Raw genomic sequence first — 23,435 nt, 5'->3', positions numbered from 1 at the left:
TTTATCTGTTCTTGAGTTTGTAGTTGGAAGAGATTTGGGGACGGAGCTGTGGATATTGTGGTAGAAAAAGACTATATTTGCACAAAAGGAGAAAATCTGTTGACACCATGCATCCCACCTGGACACGTTCCTGTGTCACCTGCTCTGGGTGACCCTGCCTTGGCAGGGGGCTTGGACTGGATGTTCTCCAGAGGTCCCTTCCAACACCAGTGATTCTGTGATTCTGTGAACTCTGCTGTTTTCCAGCCAAGGGGGAAGAGCAGAGGGTTGAAGGGCTGAAGTCTTTTCCATATCCCAGCTTCAAAGTTTTTGACTGGGAGCCACAGGAGAGCACAGCACAGATCTATCAGCAGACAGACAGACACATGAGCTTGTAACTCTCAACTAATTCCAGTTTCCATTTATGACAATCCTTCAGTTCGTGAGGAATGCACAAACACCTAGAGGCTCTCCTACAGCAAAAGATCCCTCCACCTCCCCTGGCTATGGAGCATTGTTTGGGATCTGCCCTAATCCCAACATTGCACAGGCAGCCTTTGTGAGGTCCCAGTTTGTCACAGGAAGGCTTATGGCACAGGACACAAAATGTCGTGGCTAGAGGAAATGAAGTTTCTCAAGGAGAAACCAAAAGACAGGCAGGGAGCTCATCTAGTCCAAAATGACACCCCCCTCTCTCTTTTTTTTTTTCTAATTAATCATTCCAGTCACTGCCTGTTTTGCAGAAACTTATTTTCGGCTGTGGCAGTGGGATTTGCCTCCTGCTGCTACGCCCAGGGGGGAAGAAACAGCCCAACTTCTCTGCAAATCTGCTCAAAACATTCAGCTGAAATCAGAGAGGGCTCCTCACTGCCTTTGGAAATAAAACCAGGGTAAAACTTCACTGTTCCCTAGCTGATGCATGTGCACACTGTCCCTAGACAGAAAGGTGCAACTGCTAACTTCCCAACTCCCACAAGAAGGCAGCTTGATCTGAAACAAGAAATACGACTTGTAAAAATAATCAGATTAAACAATCAGCGTCGCTTTTGCTGTCTTCTCAGTTCATCACTCCTCCTCTCTGAAGCAAACCTTCACGTTCCATAGAAGTGGCTCCCAAGCTCATGACCCCTTTCTTTAGAGCATTCTCCAAGCTGATATTTGCCTTTTTTTAAAGATAACCAGAAACCCTGCCAAACTCTATTTTTTTCCCTTCCTTTAGAACCCAGATTTCGGATGTTTTCTTTAAACTCCATTCAGCATCTGCCACAAACGATGATGCACAACCGGGGCGCTGCGAGGGAACCGCGGGGGGCGGGGAAGGCCAGGGAGGGGCGAAAAGCCGGGGCGTACAACCCCATTATCTCCCCGTGAGCACCCTGACCGTGTATTAATTAAACGAATTCAATCCTTTAACGCGATTCCCGGTGGGCGCGCACAGCCCTCAAGCGCGCACACCCACACACACATCACCACCCCCCCCCCGCCCGCCGTACTTTGGCACGGCCCTTCTCGTCCCCGTCCCTCCCCGTCCCCCTCAGCCGCGCGGCGAGTGGTAGGCGCCGCGCGCTCCGATTGGCCGGCGGGCCCCGCAGTCCGCGCGAGCTGCGGGTGCCTCAGTGTGCGCGCGGCCGGCGCGGCGGGCGGGTCGGTCCTTGCGCTCCCTCCGCTCCCGCCGCCCCCTCAGCGCCGCCGCCATGGCTTCGGGTAGGTGCCGACAGAGCCCCCCCCCCCCCCCCTTCCCGCCGGGCCCTCAGCCTCGCACCGGCGGCGCGGCGGGTCCGCTTGCGGGCGCGGTGGGAGGGCGGGAAAGCCAGCGGCCATGTGGCGCAGGTGGGAAAGGCCCGCGGCCATGTTATATGTGAGGGGGTGATGGGGGGGGGGGGACGGACGCGGTCGCTTTCGCCTCACGCCCCCTTTCCCCCCAGGCTCGGTGAGGGGGAGGGGGGCCACGCCCCCCCGCCGGTGGCCCCCGTGGGCACGCCCCCTTCGGCAGAGGCCACGCCCCCTCCCCGGGGAGCCCCCGCTGCGCGAGCCGTCGAGGCCACGCCCCCTTCACAGTGGGGGGCGTGGCCAGGCGCGCGCCCCCCGTGTCGCAGCTGGGGGGGGGGGCGAGGGGGCAGAGTCCCCTTGGGGTCCTCAGCTCGGGGGCTGCGTGGGATGCAGCCCCCCTTTTCGGTCTAGGCCCCCTCCTCTGCTAGTGTGAGCCCCTCGTTTTGGTCCGTGCCACAGCCCCCCCCGGTGTGAGATGCGGACCCCATTTTGGTTCATGCCCCCCACTGCAGGCCGTTTTGGGTCGTGTACCCCCCTGGTGTGCGATGTAAGGCCCCCCCAACCCCGTGGGTCATGGTCCTTCCCCCGTGTGAACCCCATCTTGCAGTTCCCACCCCACTCTGTCCCAGTGTGAGATGTGGACCCCCCTTTGGATCTTGTACCCTGCCATATATGAGTGCTCCCTTTTTGGGTCATGGCTGTTCCATTGTGTGGACCCCAGACTTGGGTTGTGTTCCCCCCTCATCCCGTGTGAGATGTGAACCCCATTTTGGGGTCCTGCCACTCCCCACAGCCTGGTTTATGTGCTCCCCTTTGGATCAGCACCCCCATGGAATGGAGGCACCCCCTCCATTGGGTCGTGACCCCCTTTCATGGGACATGCTCTCCCCTTCCCACCGCAGGGATCAGCCTTTGTGTCCCAGTATCTGCTCTTCACACCCGGGGGGTGCCAGCAGAGCGAAGTCGGGGCTTCACATCCCCCTACTCTGGGCTTAAAAACACCCTGGCTGTGGTTGTTTTCCAGCAGAGGATTTAGTTGAGCACGGAGGCAGGATCTGCTCTCCCGGGTGACCTGACACAGCCCAGCTTCTCCTGGGGCCTCTGCGAGCATGTTCTGGTGCTCTTTCCTCATCCCCTTTGAGGCTGGATGTTTGGGTCTCCCCAGCAGCGCTGCCCCTGGCAAGCCGTGGGTAGCAGCGTATCCCAGAGTGGGAGGAGGAATTCCAAGGCCATGTATGCTTTGTGCAGCGAGCCGTGTTTTGTTAGGGTCGAGCCGTTTTTGTGTTGTCTCAGGTTGCATGTGTGAGTGATAGACGATACAAACAAAGCAAAGCCCATTAAAGGAATCCTTTAAGGCAAGGAGCAGTTGTTTACCATGGAAAGTAAATGTGTCCAAAGCTACTAAAACGAGTCCAAATAATGATTTTTCTACTGAATGAGTAAAGCTTGGCTGTGAACTAAACACACTTTCTCTTCCTATCTCAACTACTGACCAGTCAAGTCACCTGTCTCCTGTATTTTTAGCTCTGATGTTCAAACATGAGGTTCTTTTTCTGGTGAAAATATTGAAAAGCAATTCTACTTCTTTATATAAATTACATCATATAAGAACCTTAGTTTTCAAATGTACACAGCAGATTCTTCTAAGAGGAATACACCCCCTGAGCCTTGCAAGGTGGTTAGTCTCCTGTGCCCCACTTCATCCACAGGAAATTTTTCCACAAGCTTTTTAAACATTCAGTAAAAACGTGTATCCACGAAAATAAATTGATCAGAAATCTGTGAGAGGTCCAACAGAGGATGTAGAAAAACGTATAAATAAAGGAAATTCCTCTGATTCTGTGTTTTCATATTTTGCAGGCTCCTTATCTGGTTGCTTTCAGACTTTTCCCAAAGTGTTTTGGTTTGGCAGAAGTTTGTTAGGGAGAAGCTCAGGAGATTAAATGTAGTCCTTCAGTTTATAGCTAGTTACATCCTCACTCAAGAATTCTTTCTGATACAACCATTAATATTCTTTGCATTAATTAGCAGCATTAATGGCATATAAATTTTAGAATTAAACCGTAATCTTCCTTCAAAATGTGGTTACCTATTCAACAGTGATCTTTGTGATCATTTAAATTGAAACTGTAAAAATTTTACCTTACTCTCATTCAAACAATCAATTTGAATTGCACATCTACGTTGGGGCTTTAGTTGCCTTTCAGTATGAAAAAACAATGAAATATTTGTGTAGCAGTGCAAAAGGAAGAGAATATTTCACATTTGAGTAAAACTGCTTTATAGGACGTGTGAAACGAAACATTATTTCATCTCAGCTTTTGGTAAATGTTTCTGTTACAGAATATGAAATTTGATACTTTGTGTTGCTTTGAGGAGATACTTTGCCACTAAAAAATGCTGCTTGGTGTCTGAACAGCTCAGTTGATACCCTCATCTCGCATCCTCACCTCCAGTGATGCCCTCATCAGGCCTGTGTTTAAGTGTAAGCACTGGCAGGATTGGATTTATTACCTGCTGAGGGAGGGATAATGAGCAGATTCAGCAATTTGATGAGTGCTTTGATTGGAAAATGATTATAGTCATTTATGACATTTACCCTGCATTGTAATTAATTCTCGGTGTCAGCTTTTTAGGTAGAACTTGGAGAGAGAACATGGAGGAAAGACTGAAATTAGGGATGAAAACAGAGAAGTTCCTGATAGTTTTTATTAGACCACAGCCCCACAGTGTTTATGTAAATTCATTAAGTGATTTGAAAGGAACAGAAAAATTGCAGGACTGTCATCCAGAGTGACAGTACTGGGGAGGCTGGTAGAGACAGGGAGAAGGGGTTTGTGTTTTGACAAGAAGGTGGGAATTTCAAGCAAATTGGGGCTGTTGCACAGAAAGTGAGACCCACAGAGCCCGTGCAGTGCAGAGGTCCCACAGCAGGGGCCGTGAGGCACCTCTGGAGAGCTGGAGCCTTCTCCTGACAGTGGGAATTCTGGTGGAGTGATGTGTGTTCTGGGTGGCTGCCTCTGTCACGTGCTGCTGGGCTCTCAGCAGCGTTTTTCCTTTTGCAGTATGAGCAGAGGGAATTGTCACAGCTCCTCCATCCCTGATTTCTCCCCATCCTGCCCGTGCCTGTGCCCTTTTGCTGGGCAGAGCTTTCTTAGGGCATCTTAAAAAGGTGTTCAGCAGACTAACCTACTTAGCTTTGCTTGATTAATTAAGCTGCTGCATTCTGCCCGTTGATGATGGCACCATATTCTGTAGCCATTAGAGGGGTTGTGCAGTCCCAGATATTTGAAGAGACGCCTTAAAAAATAGAATTCAGGTCTTTCAAGAAGGACAGTTCTAAGTGGCTGTAGCTGTGTCTTGTCCCCCACACCCTGTGCTCCTATCATGCCAGTCTTAACATTTTCTCTTAATGAAGAGGAAGCTGTCTAACTCTGCAGGGAAAGTAGTTGCATTGAACCTTTGTACCTCTCCCCACATTTTTTTCCTCCTGTACTAAATAAAGGACTGAAACGTTAAATGGAAATTCTCAATATGACTTGTTTCTTTTTCTAGATTCTGGAAGTTACAGTCAGTCTGGGGGCCAACAGAGGTATGTGTGGGGTTGGTTTATTTACTGTCAGCAAATACACCAGCAAAATAAAAGACCATTTAATATTCCCAACGTGATGATTGAATCTTCAGGCATGACAGAGCGTTGATATGCTTTTGGAGTTATGGGTGCAGAGAGCTTGCAGCTGAACCTTTATCAAGATGTCTTATAAAACAAGAAAAAGCAGTCTGTATTCCTGAAGAGAGGACAATAATCAGATGTAAATTGGAATGCCATCTCGTAATAGATCTTTTGAAATATGAATATAGGGAAATATTTTTCATGTGACTGCCTTAAGCTGTTCACTAAGATTTTAGTCAAAGGTTATTATATTTATTATAGGGCCCAAAGCTGCAATTTGGGGGCGTATTTTAATCAGGGAAACAAGTGTTTTTATGGAAGTGTGAAAATCACAGCTAATGCTGAGTGTGCTAATGAAAATCACAAGGTTCTGTGCATGTAGCACTGCCTGAGTTTGGGTTTGTGTCTGAGCATGATGAGTTTCAGCACATGGTTCTTCTGTCAGTTCCTGAAGGCTTGAAGTGGCAGAATAATGAGTAAGTATAATATAAAACTAGAGTGGGTTTTGATGGTGGTGTTATTCTTGGATAGTTCAACAAATACCAAACAGACTGTAATTAAAATAAAATTGACTCTGTAAGAATGTACTGAAAAACATAAAGGCCCTTTGTTTCATAAAAAGTTTTCTGGGATTCTGAAGAATCTGTCAAATTACAGTAAACCCAGCTTTCATGTAGTTTAAATTTATGCTTGAAATGCAGCAGAAATTAAAATAAGCTCTTCTGGCTTCTGACAGTGAAGGACTAATTGTGGAAACAATTAGTTCACTGATGTGGTTCTAAAGTGCCTGCAACTGCAGGACTCGGATTAAACACCTATTTTGGAATGAAGAGAAACTTAAAATGACACCAAAAATACCTTTACTTTCCAATCTGTATGAAGGGCACTGTAAGCATTTCCTAAATGCATTTTTCTCTTGCAGCTACTCGTCCTATGGCAATCAGAGCAGTCAGAATTATGGACAAGGACAGGTATGTTGAAAAAAACATCATGTCTTTCAAAGCAGATGTTCCTTGGGTGAAAATAATTGTTCCTGGGCCAGGAAGAATTCCATTCCCAGCTGTGCTTGATGTTTGCAGTTGTGTCTGGCCAAGGAAAACTGTAATTACCTGCTGTGGAAGTTACACTTATTTGAGTACATTCTTGAAATTACAGGGATATTCTGGTTATGGGCAGAGTGGAGACAATTCCTCCTATGGACAGAACTATGGAAGCTATCATGGGAACTATGGACAAAATCAATCAGGTTTGGCTAGCTTGTTACATTCATTGGCAGGAATTAAAAGGTGAATATTGACTAAAAATTTTCTTCCTCGATTTCCAGGTTATGGACAAGATTCCCAGGGATACGATGATGAATCCAGTTACGAAAATCAGAATCAGAGCTCATACAACCAGCAGTCTTATGGCAGCCAGGGCCAGCAGAAAGGGTCATCTAGAGGGTAAGGAAGCAGAGTTTACCAGTATGTATTTAAAATAATGTCTAGCAGTTGTACATTCTTAACTAGAGCTATAGCAGATTTCCTGATGTCATTTCTAAAAAAAGGCAAATATTTGAAAATCCACATTCTTAAGACATTTTTAATGCCTGAAAGATGAGGGGGTACAGGAAGAATATTTCTTTATATAAGGATGGATGCAGCTGTTTTGAAGTCCAGCTGTATGAGGACATACACTTTAGAAAGTCTTTGGATAGTGCTTGCAATGAAGAGGAGACTTTGAGGAGTATTTTGATTAGGAAAAAGACATAACAAATACCTTTCCAATCATATTCTTCTGCATAAAGTTCCAGTGCTACTTTTATTAACTTCAAATAGGCTGTTAGCAAGGAAACTCATAGCTGTTCTCAGATTACAGGCTACTTATCTGGCTCAGAATGCCTTTTCTTGATGGAGGAAGAATAAAGGGTTCAAAAATGTCATGTAAGAATTCACTTTCGTTTTGCCAGCTGAGTAGAATTCTGAAAACATTGTGGTTTTACATCCTCATCAATAACTTCAGTGTGCTCATGGAAACGCTGCACTCTGATCCAGAGCTGTGCTGTTGCAGATGTGTTTGACTTGTTAAGTGCTGGTTTGATTTGATTCAGTTTCAGGAGGATTAAGGATACAACTTTGAGAGTATGTTGGAAAACACGACCTGACTTCCCATAACGGCTGGAAAGGCCACTTAGTGCTCGAATACCTTCACTGTCTAATTTACAAGCTTTGTGTGTACACCCTGAGGTTACTGCTCGTCTTGGAGCTTTATGAGGATCATGTGACCTCATTAAAATACACTGTCATGTTCTCAACCTCATTCTTGTGTCCAAGGTTCAAGTATTTTTGTGGTTTTTTTACAAGGTGATAAAACAATCTGGACTTCAGCAAACCTGTACTTGGTTTCTGGTTTTGTAGTTATTATTACAAAACATCTTAATATAAAAAAAGCAAAGTCTTAATCTGCCAGCAGTAGGTGCTGTCACTCAGGATGTCTTTTTTCCCTAGCAAAGGCAGGAATATGGTTAAGTTTTGCTTTGCTTTATTTTCTGAGCATTTATTAGAGCTCTGCAGAGGTAATAATGTGGGTTTTAACTCTGTAGATGTGCACTGGGAAAAAAAATGCAGCATGTAGATTCTCCAACAAGCTGTTCACGATCGAGAAAATGAAGAAAAGACAATGGAGGGAAACTTTTTGATGTGTGGTTGTAACAAATAAGGACAAACTGAGAAATTAAATGGTAGCAGCTTACAGGAGGGTGGACACAAAATTGTAGCTGTCACATGTGAAGGGGGAAAGCAGCAAGTGGTGGATGCTGTCAGTGATCCTTCCTTCATTGGGGATGGTGCAAAGGCTGAAGCAGAGCTGACCTTTTTGAAGTGAAGATATTAATAAAAATCTTCACAAGCTGTTTACCACTGGGATTAGCAAGGTTAAAGCTGAGATCTAGGTTAGGACTGGGAGAGAGCAGATTAGATGGTATTTACACAGGTGGGATATTTTGAGATTGGTTGGACCCAGTGGACTGGATCTTAAAATGCTTTGAAAAGCTGGTGGAAACTTTCTATAGGCTCTGGAATTTTTTTTTCTTTTTTCTGAGATATTTTTGACTAGCAAGTAATATTACCCAAAGACTGGAGCGGGACATATCTAGTGCCTCATCTTTTGAAAAAGGATGGAAGCAGGGAGGAGGAAGAGAAGAAAGGATGGCAGAGCTCAGAGATTTCAACTGCTGAAAAAATAAGACAGTTAAGGCACAACTAAGTACCTGAGGGAAAACAAAGGAATGAGTAACAGCCAGTGTTCCCTGGATGCAATTTATTTCTCATAAATCCATATTATGTCTTCCTGTGAAAGGGTAACCTAGATGGAACAGTTCTCCCATAAATCTGGATTTTCAGAATATTTCTGTTTCTGCTTTGGAAGCTGAAGTAGCCTAGGGAAGTGTGGTGTAGGTGAGATTCCCTTGTGGTTGCTCTGAAGTTATTAGTCAGAGAAGATTTACGACTCCCTCGTGGAATGTAGAGCTGCACTGTGTTGGAAATATCCTGGATGTGCTTCTAGTCCATGTTCCTGATGAAGATTGGTGTAGATGGCACTAAAGTGAGAAGAACTTGCAAGTGTGTTAGGGACCATCACAGGAGTTAGAAAAGCTCTTGACAAATGGTAGAATGCCCAGAAGAAGAGAGGTGGCAATTCAGTGAAAGCAAAATTGGGGATTTGGGGGTTTTTAAGGCAGCAGTTCTCAGCTGTACAGTACAGCATGAGCTGAGCTCTGAGGCTCTGCCCTGCAGTTCCACAGAGAAGGATTTGGTGTTCAGCAGGTCACGGGCTCTCCATCAGCCATTTATGGTACTGGGGAGAGGGGAGAAAGCAAGGGTTGTACTGGGATATGTGAAAGGAGGGATGCTCTTAAGTTACCTTTACAGGGGAAACTGAGGAAGCCAGATATATCCCAACAGAGATGAAACAGAGTATTTTCACATCTATAGACCAGTAGTGAGGTAACTGTGACCAGGAAATTGTAGCAATGTCATGAATTTTCAACCCTTACGTCGCTCTCTGTTCTGTGAACATTTAGCTATTAATTCAAATTCTGTTTGTTTTAAGTGGAAGAGGCTCTTATGAACAAAAGTCAAACTATGGTCAGCACCAAAGCTCTTATGACCAGCAGTCAAGCTATGGACAGAACCAAGACTCTTACGACCAGCAGTCAAGCTCATATGACCAGCAGTCGGGCTACGGCCACCAGGGCTCATATGACCAGCAGTCGGGCTATGGCCACCAGGGCTCATACGACCAAAAGTCAGGCTATAACCAGCACCAAAGCTCATATGGCCACTCTCAGCAATCCTACCAGTCTCAGAAGGGAAGCTATAGCCACAACAACCAAGGTAAAATTCACGTGTTGAATTCAGTATTGGCTAATAAAACTGAGCAGAGACACTGGGAAATAGTTGGGTTTCCTTCCACAGGCAGTTGTTTGATGAATAGTTAAAGCTCTTCTATTGATACTCTTGGGGGATGTTTTATTTGTTAAGACTTTTGAAGCATTATGCAGGGGTGAAACACTTTTGGGGCCCCCAAATGATTGCATTTGCTTATGTTAGAGGCAGCCTTGCAGAATCCCTGTGTTCTGCAAATTCTGGATGGAATTTTCTTCCCAAGCTATTTTGAACCTTCTTCCTGCATGAGGGTGACATGTCTTGATCAGTCATGAAGAGCTTTTGCACTTCACATTCCAGCTTTATGCTGTGTAGGTGAATTCTGAGATAGAAGAAGTTTTAAGATGAGGCCTTTTTTTTTGCAGTAACTTCACACCAGCAGCACAACCCACTCTATTTATCCCTGTTCTGTCTTCACTGATGTCTTTTGCAAACTGGGAAGGCTGTATGGAAGCCAGATGAAAAGTACATTTTAGACAGTATGTGTTTAATGTTTGGAAAATGGACTGTAATTACAGAGTGCTTACATTCTAATATACCTTGTGACCCTGGAAGCCAAGGGAGATAAGGGAGCAAAGTTCCTTTGGTTTGTTTTTTTCCCGGTTGCTTTGTGGCACAGCTGATGTAAAGAGAGATTTAGGAGTTGATACTTTTTTCAGATTTAAATGGCAGACTTAATGGAGAGGGGTGGGAACTGGAGGGTGTGAGTTTTCATGCACTGCAGTTTGCACTCAGTTTACCTGTGCTTTGTTTTACTCATCGTTCCAGATGATCGACGTGAAAAGAGTAGGTATGGAGAAGATAATAGAGGATATGGCGGGTCACAGGGAGGAGGTAGAGGGGGATATGACATGGATGGAAGAGGTCATATGTCTGGATATAGGTAAGTGATCTCCTTCCAGTGCCTGCACTTTCCTTACCCTTGTTTCTTAACGATTTTAGCTGCTCTTAATTTCTGTTTACTATATGTCTGTTCCTAAAGTGATTCGGGTTTTTATTTCCAAAAGTGGAAGGTTTCTAAAATTAAAGCCTTTCTGCACTGCACAGAAATGCATTGTGCATAGGAAGAGCTCTTAGGTTCAGACAGATTGAGACCAAGCATTTGATTGTTCTGGCACATTTTGTTTGCATGAGTTGCAACACAAAAACTACCCCAGCCCATCCCTTGTTTTCAATGGCAAGAAAACCAACAGCCAGGGATTGAGAAAGTTTAATAAATTCATTGCTAAGGTAGCTCACATTTTAGCAGGGAAGTATTTTGACTTTGCAGTAATAGGAATAATTTAGTAGTAACATTACTTGTTCTTTGCTGTTTTTGCAGTTCTGAACTTCTATTTTATACTTCTGTGGATTATTAGAACTCATTTTTTATTATTGATTTATCTGTCAGTCTAAACACGTTTATTTTGGGTAAATTTGAAATACTAACAATGCTGTCATCCCTTTATCAATTGCCTTGGGCCCTGTCAAGAAAATTTATGCACATACTTAATTTTGTGCTTGCAGATGATTTCATGGAAAGGTCTGAGACTGGGACCTTTGCTTTAAAGCCTATTGAATTAGGCCATAGGACATATAATTTATTAATAAACTCTCCCAGCTGGCTCCCCTTATTGTGCCTCTGAAATGGTTGAGGGTGCAGAGTGTTCACTGGTGCAGGGCAGGGATGTTGAAGCTTCAGGTGAGCTTTGAGGTGTTGCTTGTCAGCCCTTCAAAGGGCTGCACAGCTCTGGGTTATTGCTAAACTCCAGATAAAATCTACTATAATTATACAGTGCTGTATATTGGAACTGATCTAATTTAAATAAAATAATCCAATACTTGGGTACTTTTGAAAACAATATATTTTTAAACCATATTTGAAATTTGCCTGCTGCTCCCCAATTGTACTTCATGGTTTGATTTTAGTGATGTAGGTGGGCCCTGCATCTCCTAAATAGGTGTGATAGCACAATGACAGGAGCATATCAATAGTTATTTTATGTTTGCTGGGGTTTTATATAATATAAACTTAATGCATAATTTTTCTATCATAATTTATATAATAAAAACCATATATGATAAATATAAATAAACATAAATGTATATAATACTAAATTCTGTAATATGTAGTACCTTGTATAATATAAACTTAACTAGCAAAATAATTTCTAAGTTGATTTTCAGTTAAAACTGAACTACTTTTTTAAAATTATATTTTCTGTGTGGATGAGGGTTTTCCATATTCCTGTGGGAAAACCTGGATTTTTAAAAAATCCATTTATAGCTGAGCCCCTTCCAACAAGAGGAATGAATGTGAGCTTCAAAAAACACACTGGTAGATTTTGTCACTTGGAAACACACTTGGGCCTTTGCAAGATTAAGAAAAACTAATTAATGTCTGTGAAAATAAAGCCTCTTCCCATGTTTTTCCAAAATGTAAGAAAACTTTTGGTCACACATCCATGTAGATCATAGTCCTTCAGTGGACTTGGAAGCCAAAAGAAGGAAAAGAGGGGAGGTGAATGGAGAGGTGGGGGAAAATACAGCAAAATGGGAAGGCATTTATTAGGAATTCTGTCTGCTGCTAAGTGATGGTGTCTTTAATAGCATCTGTAGTGGAAATTTGCTGGAAGTACAGTGTCATAGGTGTTTATTCAGTCTTTTTGCATAATTATGACAGAGGATTCTGCTGCTGACATACATATTTTACCAGACATGCTTGTTAGAAAAGTCTAAAAGGGTCAAATTAAATAACAAGCTGTATACTCAAGGGGAAAATAACTTGTAATAAGGTATGAAATGATGTTTAGTCCTCTGAAATTGTGGGGTTCAGGTGGGGTTTTTTTTTGAGAGGGGTGTTTCTCTTAAGATATTTTTTTTTTTTATTTCCTGGGAAAAAATCTGTGTAGGAATATCAAGTCAGTCTCCAGTAACCATCATTTTCAGTTGTTTACTTTGATCACACTTTAATGCTTAACATTAAATTGTGAAAATTCCGTAGCCATCAGGAAATAATCTAAAAATCTTGTCTACACAGATACTTTCAGTGCTGTAATCACAGAATCCCAGGACGGTTTGGGTTGGAAGGGACTTTAAAAATCATCTCCTTCCACTCCCCTGCCATGGGCAGGGAACCTTCCACTAGACCAGGTTACTCCAAGCCCTGTCCAACCTGACCTTGAACACTTCCAGGGATGGAATAATTTTTTTAATGGTCTTAAGTTGCATCTTTTGGGATTTTAGTAGAATTTTCCCACCCCTTTTGCTTCGAAGCTCGAAAAATTGATGATCTCACTAATTTGTGTTGTCGCTAAAAGTAAAATATTTTCTCCTTTTCAAACCCATAGCAGAAGAGTGTCATCTTCTGGTTAGAAGGCAGGTCTTGAGAATGAAATTCACCCAAGCCTCCTTGTAGGATTAATCACCTTTTTGTTAGTCCTCATCTGAAAAATAAGGAATGAATTGTTTATTGTGGTTGTGGGACTGAATTGTTCTGGTTAAGCCTGTAAGTGGGAAATACTGGAGCAAGACAAAGCAGGTGAAAGAAGCTTTGCCTTTGACTCTCTGCTCGTGCAAACTGTGTTGGTGAACTACACAGCTGCAGTTTGGAAAGGATTTATCACTGTGTTAGGATTTGTCATAGAAATCCCAACTTTGCTCAACATAGATTATTTTTTAACTCTTGTACTGATTTATGTTGATGTGCTATAAAAAAAAAAAGCTACCTATGCAGCTTGATTGTTGTCTCAGCTATTAGGAATGGGAACTAGTGGGATATAAAGAAACTGCAGCTCTGTGCAAATGTTTTTCACTGTGTGATTTGTGTTCACAATTCATATTTTGACTTGTAGTAGGTATGCTTGAGCTTACAGAGACTTTGGAAATACATGAACAGAGGCAAATATAGGCAGAAAAAAAAAAGCCATCTGTCAGTGACTACTGGTGCCCTGTAAAAATACACTGTTATGTGTAACTCCAACACACTTGGTGACACGTGTTGGAGGCTGAAATTTGGTCCCTGAATTCTTAGTGCTACTTCTGCCAGTATGTGATGACTTTTTAAAACTGCATTTCTTGTATCTGTTGTGCTGAGCTCCCCATGTACCTGTGCCTTTAATTTAAAGAGCTGTTCCCAGCTGGAGTAAGCAATATCCAGATGAACTCCATTTACAGTCAAGTAGGTGATGATGAATCTGAGTATAGGAGAAAAGAACATTGGACATTTCTTTCACAGCAGCAGGTTTTTGTCTCTGTGAGTGGTGCCTCATCATATTCTGGCTGCCTGCAGTTCAGTCTCTTATTTATTATCTTAGTTGGTGGCACTGCTGAGTTTCAGCTGCCTGTTCATGTTTCTGATACAGAATGTTAAAACTCCAAAGTCCATCTGGTCACCCATCTCTTTGTCTGTCTGCAGGCCTGGTGAAGCAATGGGCTGTGAAACACTGCAGTTATATTTTCACATGTTTTAGGACAATAATAACTAATAACTAATTCAGCTGCTGAGATTGAATTTTGGGTCTCAGGAAGGGGTAGATCTGAGACTGTGGCATCAGCTGCTTGCAGCCAGTTTCTGTGTTTGAATTCACTTGCTGCAGGAGATCTGCCTGATTCCAGGGGATCTTGGGTAGCTTTGCCCAGCAATCTCTGGAAGGTAACACAGTGCAGCTTTATAAATCACACATAAAATGTGACTTAAAAATATAGGAAAACATTAATCCATCATCAGTGAACTGATGCAGATTTTTGTGGGGTTGGCCATGTGGGACTAAGCTGAAACATAATTGGGCAAAAACATATTTCTATAGACATTAATTAAAACTAATTAAAAATTATGGATTGCACTTGTTAGTGCAGGGTGCAGAATTACTGTAGCACAGGGGTAGGAATTGGGCATTGGACTAAGACTTCCTTTACATTTTATATATCCAGCTCTCACTTCACAGAATCATGGTGCACATTTTTACCCCAGCATCTTACAAAATATTCACTTCCTGTAAGGTCCTGCATTTGTTGACAGAAAATTATTTTCTGTACGTTTTTAGATTTATGTTTTTCAAATTTATGTCTCTGCTGCTGTATAATTTCATATCAGAAAACATGTTCTGGATATTGCTGTCCTGATGAATTGGGACTATACTCTGGGGTTGGAAAACTTTGATAATGTTTCCATGGTTGATATTATTCACTCTTGTTATTTCTGAGTTAAAATCCCAGAAGAACAGGCATCCTGTTAAAAATTGTTGTGTCATAATGAAGTTCTTTTTTTTAGCTGAAGTGAATTGGAGATGGCAGAAAGGTATTTACAGTAAATTTTATGATCACCATTGTGTTTTTATCACTGAAAACAGCCAGCCTTGAATAAAGACCAGCATTGATGTTGAATATAAAATTCATTCATGTTGCCTCTTTAATGAGCAGAGTGAATTACTTATGAGTAAATGACACTGCAATTTAGCATTCAGATTTTTTCTGTAAAACAGCATTAAAATCTGCAGCAAAAACGTATTTTAAGAAGAGTCTCAGTAAAAATGTAACCTGTCTTGACAAACACCTGGGTACTGTCACAGAATGTCAGTCACCCTCCAAAGAATGTCTCTTAATCCGGGTTGGATAATAACCTGTTGGAACCTTATTTCTTTGTTCCTCACTTTGGGCAGATTTTATCTCATAGATGTTAAGTATCAGCACCTTCCATTCATGACTTTACCAAAGAAGTTACTCCCTAATTTTATTTCATTGTCTTTTGCTGGATGTTTGTGTGTTTGGACTGTGCTGTGTGGGCAGAGGGAATTAAAACCTGGAGTGACTTCTAGTCATAAAGTGCATTGGTGAAGAGGCACAACAACTCCAGAGGCTGGAATATCCCTCTGCAACAGGGTTTGAGCTCACACTGCCTTTATCTTGCGTGAAAACTCTCAGGATTAGGTCACCCTGCCTAATTTTGAGGTGGCAGCTCTGCCCCCCCACGTGAGGGAGGACAAGCAGGCAGTTGTACAGTATGAGATAGTCTTTCTGACATTTGGTTATTGACCTTCTAAAAAAATCCAGTGGTTGTATTTTTCCTGAAGGCTTTGAGTATTGATTATATTGTGTTCATAACATGGATGCAATTAAAAATGCTGTGGTGAAAAATCCTGCAAGTACGAACCTTTCCATTGAAAAGAGTGAGGGTTTGTTTTCATGCACATAATTGGAGGCATAACAACCTGTTTAAATCCCCTTCTAACCTTTGAAAATTGATGTGTGTAATCTCTTAACTTGGTCTACATTTTGTGCCACAGGTTTCAGAATGAATGAAATAAAACTTCACGGCCTCTGCTTTTGAAGCTCACATACACACACCTTCTCTGTAATGTCAAGTGCTGTAGTACAGTAGGTCCCCACAGCCCCTTGCTCAGAGAATGGCTGATTCTGCTAATTTATCCCCTGTATATAAATGCATAAAAATGGAGGTTAATTAATTTTAGCTCTTTTTTACTTCTAGAAAAGTACTAAAGTACTAATTATCCCAAAGTAGCAATTACATCTACAATTAAAGCCCATTAACCTTCACGAAAAGAACGTTTTTGTTTGAACCCCAATTTTAATAGCAGTTATTTTGGCTTGTGGGATGGGAGAAAGTATTGAACCAACAACATGTGGATGGGTTGGTTTAAAATACTCCTTAGGGCTTCTCTTCTCCAGTGCAGCACCCTGAGAGATTATTCACTTTCATGTAATTTAATCTTTGAACGTGAGCGGGTAGTGAGGAGAACATAGAGATGGTGCTTTAGCTGCCAGACAGTAACTCTCAACTTGTCATCAGTTAACTGTAGATTGAGCCTTGGGCTCAGCATGTAGAGACTTAAGGAAGAAATCATTTCTTCAATTTTTCCTCTGCAGTGGTGGTGACCGTGGTGGCTTCAAAAATTACGGTGGTAAGTGCCGAGTATCCAAAAATGTTTCAGTGGAAATTCTTTATAAATCTAAAAGCCACCAATATCTTGTTACTATCTAGTAGAAGCATTATAGAGTTTTGGTGAGGCTGGTGTGTTCACGAGTTTTAATAGCCAAACTTGTAGCAATAAACTGGATTTCTACTTTTGTCAAATTGCATGAAAGAATTTGTGGAGACAGTGACGTTCACCGGATTTTTTTTTTCTTTTCTTTTTTTTAATTTTTGTTACAAATGCTTCTTAGAATGGTACTAGAGGTAGAAAAAAAAAAGTGGGAAACTGCTTGGTGATCTGACAACCAGCATTTGCAAGCAAACACCAGCACAGCATCAGTGTGGCAACTGCCACATGCTGCAAGTTAAAGAACACGTTAACGTCCTACAGACACCTTCTGTTGAACGTTTAAATCTAAATATTCTCTTAAGTCTCTGGTTAATGTCTTAGATCTTAGATGCATTGCATACATTCTTTATATATTTTCTTGTTGCTAAAAAAGTCACTTGAAAGTCCTTTGCTAAAAATAGTCTTTTTTCTTTCCTTTTTTTTTTTTTTTTTTCAAATCCATTTCATAGGTCAAAGGGATTATGGACCGAGATCAGATGCTGGTAAGAAAACAAGCAGTGAGTGGGAGTGGATTGTAGCTCTTAGGTCACTGCTTATAAAATGTGTGTCTAGAAAGATGGATGTGGCTGCAATTCTCGTGGCTCAAAAGAAATGTAGCTAAAGCATGTCTTCCTTGAAAGAAATGTATTTTATTAAAGCGCATGGGAATTTTTGGATGTTCATGCAGCAAGTAAGAATTTGCTGATGAACTTTGGATCTGCCTGAGCCAAGCAGCTACTTTCACTGCCATCACACTTCTGCTAAGCTTGTGTTATTTAAAACACACACTGCTCTGATGGGTTGGGATGTCCAGCTGCGTGGAGAAGTTGAGTGCGTGGCAGGCAGCTGGTCAGCTCCCGAATGTATTCTCTGATGTTCTGCAGCATCTGAAGGTGCTGCGTGGGCCTTTTTGAAGTTGGTGGTGCTAACTTCAAAATTATGCTCCCTGCTCATCCTTTATTTCACACAAGATGTCTTTGGGATTTAAGGGTCTGCTACTGGGCAACACAGAGCTGAGCTTTAAATGTTGCTGCTGTTGCTACCACAGGAACACATGGTAAATGTAGCTTATTTTTCCGTAGATTCAGAGTCTGACAACTCTGATAACAACACCATCTTCGTGCAAGGACTCGGGGAGGATGTTTCAACAGATCAAGTGGCAGACTATTTCAAACAGATTGGTATTATAAAGGTATGTGAAATGAGAAGTCATTGGTCAGAAGGAAGAGAACTTGTGGAGCTGGTGTGTTGGAAATGTACTGGTATCATTCAAGGCAGAGTTCGCTCTGACTCCCCAGCAGTTGTAGATAATATTTTATCTGAGTTCCCAGTTGACAGCTCATTTGTAAGCTGGCAGCACTAGCACCTTTTTCCTAGTGACATTTAGATTGCTTTGTGTCTCTTCTTTAGTCTTTATAACCCTGACACTCTATCCATTGTAGCATCCTCATACACCCTCACATGTGTGCCTCTGTTCTGAGGCTGCTGCTTCTGTTTCTGCAGTTCTAAATTGGGATTTCGGGCACTTGACCTCATTTTTTTTAACACTGAGCCCATCCATCATTACTTCATGGAGAACACTCAGTTGTATCCCTCTGTTTCTGCAGGCCAGCTCCAAGAGAATCTTCTTTCTAAAGATACTTAGTGTTAGCTCTGAACTGACTTTAGCAGTGTTTCTCCTATGCCAAGTGTACAACTTTTCTTTTCAGACCAACAAAAAGACTGGCAAGCCTATGATAAATCTTTACACAGACAAGGATACTGGCAAACCAAAGGGAGAAGCAACAGTATCTTTTGATGACCCTCCTTCTGCTAAAGCAGCCATTGACTGGTTTGATGGTGGGTGAGAGTACCTGTTCTTTTTGCTATTTATGAATCTAACAGGCAGTGGAAGAAGCAAATCAATAACCTCATTGGGGACCCCGTGCTGCTACTTATGTGGCTTTTGATTTTTTAGGTTTTTTAGGTGTTTTTTTTGTGTTTTTTCTTAAACAAATACCTGTGTTTCATGGGATCTTTTGTGTGCTGAATTTCCCTCTCATTTGGTGAAACAGCAGCTGGTGGTTTAGACCAAAAATGTGTAATGAAACTGGGGAGGTTTGCTGCTGTACCTCAGTCATTCCCTGCAGAAAGTGTGAGAGATGGTGTTCATGTCACTTCTTGTACGGACCAACAGAGCTGTAATCTGTGTTAGCAGCTGGAGGGATTCCCTGTGATGTTAGTATTGATATTTTTAGAGTTTGGGAATGTTTATGGCAGTTTGTGCTGAGTGCTTTGTATATACTCAGTGAAGAGCAAGGGTTTTTAAAATTACGGGCTTATCCCAGAAATACATTGATGTGAAACACTTCAGACTTGATGCAGGAAATAACAGTGATACTCTGGTAGTAGTTAACTTGAGGGGGTGAGGGAAAAGTGCCTGCTCCTGTCACCTTGTGTGTGCACAGAATTTTAGTGATACTGGGTAGAAACAAAAGGACATACTCTACATCTGGTATGAAATTATACTGCATAAAAAAGCTGGCATGGCACGCTGTTTGATGGTTATATTTTGCTATATAAAATGCAAATTGACTTTTGTTTAGGAGGGTAAAGCAAATATGACTCTGTAAGGCACAGTCGTGTTTGCTCTGTGATAAATGTTGTGTCTATGAAGAATTGAGACTGAAAAACATGAACTTTTAAAATACACTCACTTGGGAGTTAAGTTTTGTGCTGGTTGTTGAATGATACAAAAGCCTTGTTGCCTGCCTTGGAATTACAAACAGAGTTTGAATATCCAAACTAGTTATTCTTGAACATGGCCAGAAATCTTTTAAACATCCTTATGTCTGTTTAAATTGCAACCTTCAGATCTCATTTAAACTAAAATATCTGTGGGTTTATGGAGAGCCTAACAAGTACCTCATGTTTACCATCTCACCTTTGGACCAGTGCTTTCAAAACCAAGAGATTTACTGCAGCCTCCCTCTGTCTCAAGAGCTTTGTATTCAGTCTCTGTGTGCAAATCACTTCTGCTCTCCTGGGCTTGCTGCTGTGTTGTTGGGAGCTGTACTGATCCTTTCTCTCCTTCCACAGGAAAAGAATTCAATGGCAATGTTATCAAAGTTTCTTTTGCAACTAGAAGGCCTGAATTCATGAGAGGAGGTGGAGGTGGAGGACGCCGAGGTGGGACTAAAATCTGTAGAATCCTTGTTTTTGCATTGTTAAATGCTTTTTAACTGTGATTGACTTATGAAAGAGAAGTTGACTTTGAAGCAGTGATTCATCAAATATATGAGCCTTTGGGATTCTGCCAGGAAAGGGAGTAATAAGGACTGAACCAAGTTGAGTAAACTGAAATCAGTAATCTCTTTTGCACAGCACAGAATTTATGCTTTCCTTTAGAACTGGAAAGTCTCCAGATCTTGTCTCGGTGTTGCTTTTAAAGAGAGAGTGTAACAGTGATGCTGAGGCTGTACCAGTGCCACGTACATAGGTGTGAATTCCCAGTGAGCATTTGCTTGTTACAGCAAAGCCTTGAGATACTCTGATGTTTCCAGCTGGTATTAAGCAGGGTACATTATTCAACTGCTACTGACTCAGAGCAGCTGTTGAATGTCTGACTCCTTTAATTAAAGAGTGTCCTTGATTCTCTGCATGTACAGTTTTGTCAATAGTCCACTGGATATTCATTCCCATTTTCCAGGAATCATGCTTTGGGTAATGGCTGTCAACAAATTTTAGTTTTTAAATCAGGCAGATAGGCCTGATTGAAAATGATTCTTCAAGAACTTTAATTTGTATAAAAGTTCTTCATCTTTGTAGTGCAGAAAACAAGACTGTTGTCCCAGTGCTCATGTCAGAGGCATCCTGGCATTAATCCAGACAGCTTTCTGTTAAATTTTTGTTCTGTGACTAAGTCTGGCCATATGTGATTAACATTATACGTTGTTAAATCTTTCTGAAACTTTATTAATGCACATAGTGGGTTTATATTTACCCATTGGCAATTCAAGCAGATCAAGTTTCCCTTTACTGCTGAAAAAGAATTTATGATAAACAGTGGGGATATATTTACAATTAAATACTCCTTCCACCTGAAAAGTCTGTCACTTGGGTTCTGAAGCCAGTGACAGTCCTTAATAAATGTTTCTCATGTGCAGGTCATAGACACTTCCCCTCCTTTATTCTGATTATAATTTTGTCTGCAGGTTCACGAGGTGGATATGGAAGAGGTGGGGGCTTCCAGGGTAGAAGTGGGGAACCCAAAAATGGTGATTGGGTTTGTCCTAACCCGTAAGTGTCATTTTAATCGGGCAGGGGTGCTTCATGTGTGCTCTTGGAGTTTCTTCACAGCTCAATCTGGGGAATCCTTGTCTGTTCCAGGTCCTGTGGCAACATGAACTTCGCTCGCAGGAACTCCTGCAACCAGTGTGGTGAGCCCAGACCAGAAGATTCACGTCCTCCAGGAGGTGTGTAAAAACAGCCACATCTCTTAAGTGTTCAAAGCATTCGTGTCACCTGCATCTTTCTGCAAAGCCTGACTGATGTGCCTGTTTGCCTTTTGCCCCAGATTTCCGTGGCAGAGGTGGCTATGGAGGAGAAAGAGGCTACCGAGGGCGCGGGGGCCGAGGCGGCGATCGGGGAGGTGGCTATGGGGGCAAAATGGGAGGAAGGTAAGAGGTGCTTGGCTGTGGAGCAAACAGACTGTGGAACTGAGAGAGGGACTGTGGGAAAAGGGTTGTTTATGTGTGCAGGCACAACTCTGCTATGAAAATATTAACTACAGAGAGGAGCTTCCGGAGAAAATAACCCAGTTTGTCAGTTGAGTGTGTTTTGTGAGCGTGTTTGGACGAGGCTCTCTAAACACAGAGCAGCGCACAGACGTCAGCGTAGAGATGTTTGACTGAAGGGACTGTTTGTTACTTGCTTAACTTGTCGTTTGCTTATAACTTTCTCTTTCCCTTCCAGAAATGACTTCAGAAATGATCAACGCAACAGACCATACTGAAGACCACTGTGAATGTTTTGTTTGTCTTCTTGATGCGTTTGATAGTGAAATTGCCTGCAGCTTCACCCATGGCCTCTTTGGATAGTGGAATTGAGTGAAACTAGATTTTTATTTTGGTGGGAGGGACTGGGGTGGTTTGGGAGGATTTTTTTTTTAAGCAAGACATTGAAATTTAATCTTAATTTCAACATTCTCCTCTTTTTTTCCCCCCCATACCTTTTCAACAGGCCCTAAGAAGGAAAAGGATAAACTGTAAAATATTGCCAAACTATGAAGTGTTTTGTAATACAACAATAAATGCTGATTGTTTTATTTGTGAAATCCTACTGTTTCACAATTACTTCAGTTGCTTGTGTTTCCTTACGTATTCCCAGCATTCCTGGGATGTGGCCTAAGCAGTAAATAAGCCCTTATTGTTTGAAATGGCACTGCAGCTTTGACCTGAGCTTTCTGCATTCACAAAATCTGCAATTAAGTTGGTGCTGAGCCTCCTTGCTATCCATGCCCTCTATCCCAGACTTGCAGACTTGTCCTTTCCTCTCCTATTCCCCCTAAGACAGAACTCTGTGCTGCCTGCAGTCCTACCCCACACCTGCTTGGGTGCAAGGCAGAGCTCAGTGTGAGTGTGTTCTCCTGCTGCCAAGGGCCAGAACAGCTCAAAAAACAAGGTGGGATTGCTTAAAAAAAGAAAGAAAAAGGTGGTTTGCTATACCTTGCTGGACCTCTAGTTGCTGCTTTTGAAATGTGGGTGATGCAAACAAGTGCTGTGTGCAGCTGATTTATTTGAGATCAGGTACAGGTGAGGTTCAGTAGATGAACTGTGAGAATTTGGGATTCAGCTGCGAAGCCAAAGGATGAAGAAACAATGGAAGTTCATTATCCCTCCTCTGCACAGGTGAGGTGCTGGGAAGCTGGGAAGCTGGCACTGCCCCAGTCAGCTCATGCCCAGTGCTGCCTTTGCATCACAGGCCTTTGAGAAAGAACGTCTGGCTGTCCAATATTCCAGGGGCAACACTATAAATACAAGTTCTTGGGGTCTGTAGTTACAACTGGGCTCACAGAGCTGCACAATATCTCACAGAGAAATGAACAAAACTGGCTTTTGTTAAGGTTTGTAAGGCAGCTCCCCAGCTTGGTGTGCATTCATGGTCATGGTAACCAAGTTCAAATCAGCATTACCCGTGGCTGTAAATGTAGTGACTGTGCTGGGCCTTTTTCAGGTTTCTCCTGGGAAGCATCTGCTCTGTCAGGAAATGCCTCTGTCAAGGATTGTGGGCAGCTTGTTCCTTTTAAAACAGTGGAATTTGAGGTATATGTGTATTAGTGGCAGTATAAAATTTAATGTATGGCATGTGAGGCTTCAGAAAGGCAAACTGTTGACAAATTCAGTGTCTGTTGTTTTGCTGGGCTAGAAAAGTTGGAGGTTGATGGTTTTTAAGCTGGAGTTATTATTTGGAATGAAGAGGCTAGAGGGTGCTCTTGCCCACAGCTGCACTGGCACATCCAGGAGTGGAGGGAGCTGGATGGAGTGGAAGGAAAGCAGGGATCAGCAGCAGGGAACAGCAGTGTCCCTGCTG

General features: G+C 42.4%; 1 protein-coding gene across 2 annotated transcripts; it reads left to right on the top strand.

The window, feature by feature from the left end:
* Nucleotides 1-1,594: 1,594 nt before the first annotated feature.
* Nucleotides 1,595-22,179, top strand: TAF15 (TATA-box binding protein associated factor 15). 2 transcript variants are annotated; one of them, XM_027664443.1, is made up of 16 exons: nucleotides 1,608-1,683; nucleotides 5,305-5,341; nucleotides 6,345-6,393; nucleotides 6,578-6,668; nucleotides 6,747-6,864; nucleotides 9,512-9,795; nucleotides 10,615-10,729; nucleotides 16,711-16,745; nucleotides 17,336-17,368; nucleotides 17,948-18,057; nucleotides 18,575-18,704; nucleotides 19,944-20,033; nucleotides 21,059-21,143; nucleotides 21,234-21,319; nucleotides 21,421-21,523; nucleotides 21,819-22,179. In XM_027664443.1, exons 1-16 carry the CDS (start codon nucleotides 1,674-1,676, stop codon nucleotides 21,856-21,858), a joined length of 1,416 nt encoding a protein of 471 aa, XP_027520244.1. In that variant the 5' UTR covers nucleotides 1,608-1,673; the 3' UTR covers nucleotides 21,859-22,179. The 2 variants fall into 2 exon arrangements, with proteins under 2 accessions (XP_027520245.1, XP_027520244.1); XM_027664444.1 differs by lacking the exon at nucleotides 16,711-16,745 and having other exon boundaries at nucleotides 1,595-1,683; nucleotides 6,578-6,864.
* Nucleotides 22,180-23,435: the final 1,256 nt, after the last annotated feature.

Source organism: Corapipo altera, unplaced genomic scaffold, assembly GCF_003945725.1.
Source record: "Corapipo altera isolate COAL_440 unplaced genomic scaffold, ASM394572v1 181b, whole genome shotgun sequence".
In the NCBI taxonomy this organism is placed as follows: Eukaryota; Metazoa; Chordata; class Aves; order Passeriformes; family Pipridae; genus Corapipo; species Corapipo altera.
The sequence above is the reverse complement of the archived record's forward strand: the minus strand, read 5'-3'. Positions and strand labels throughout refer to the sequence as shown.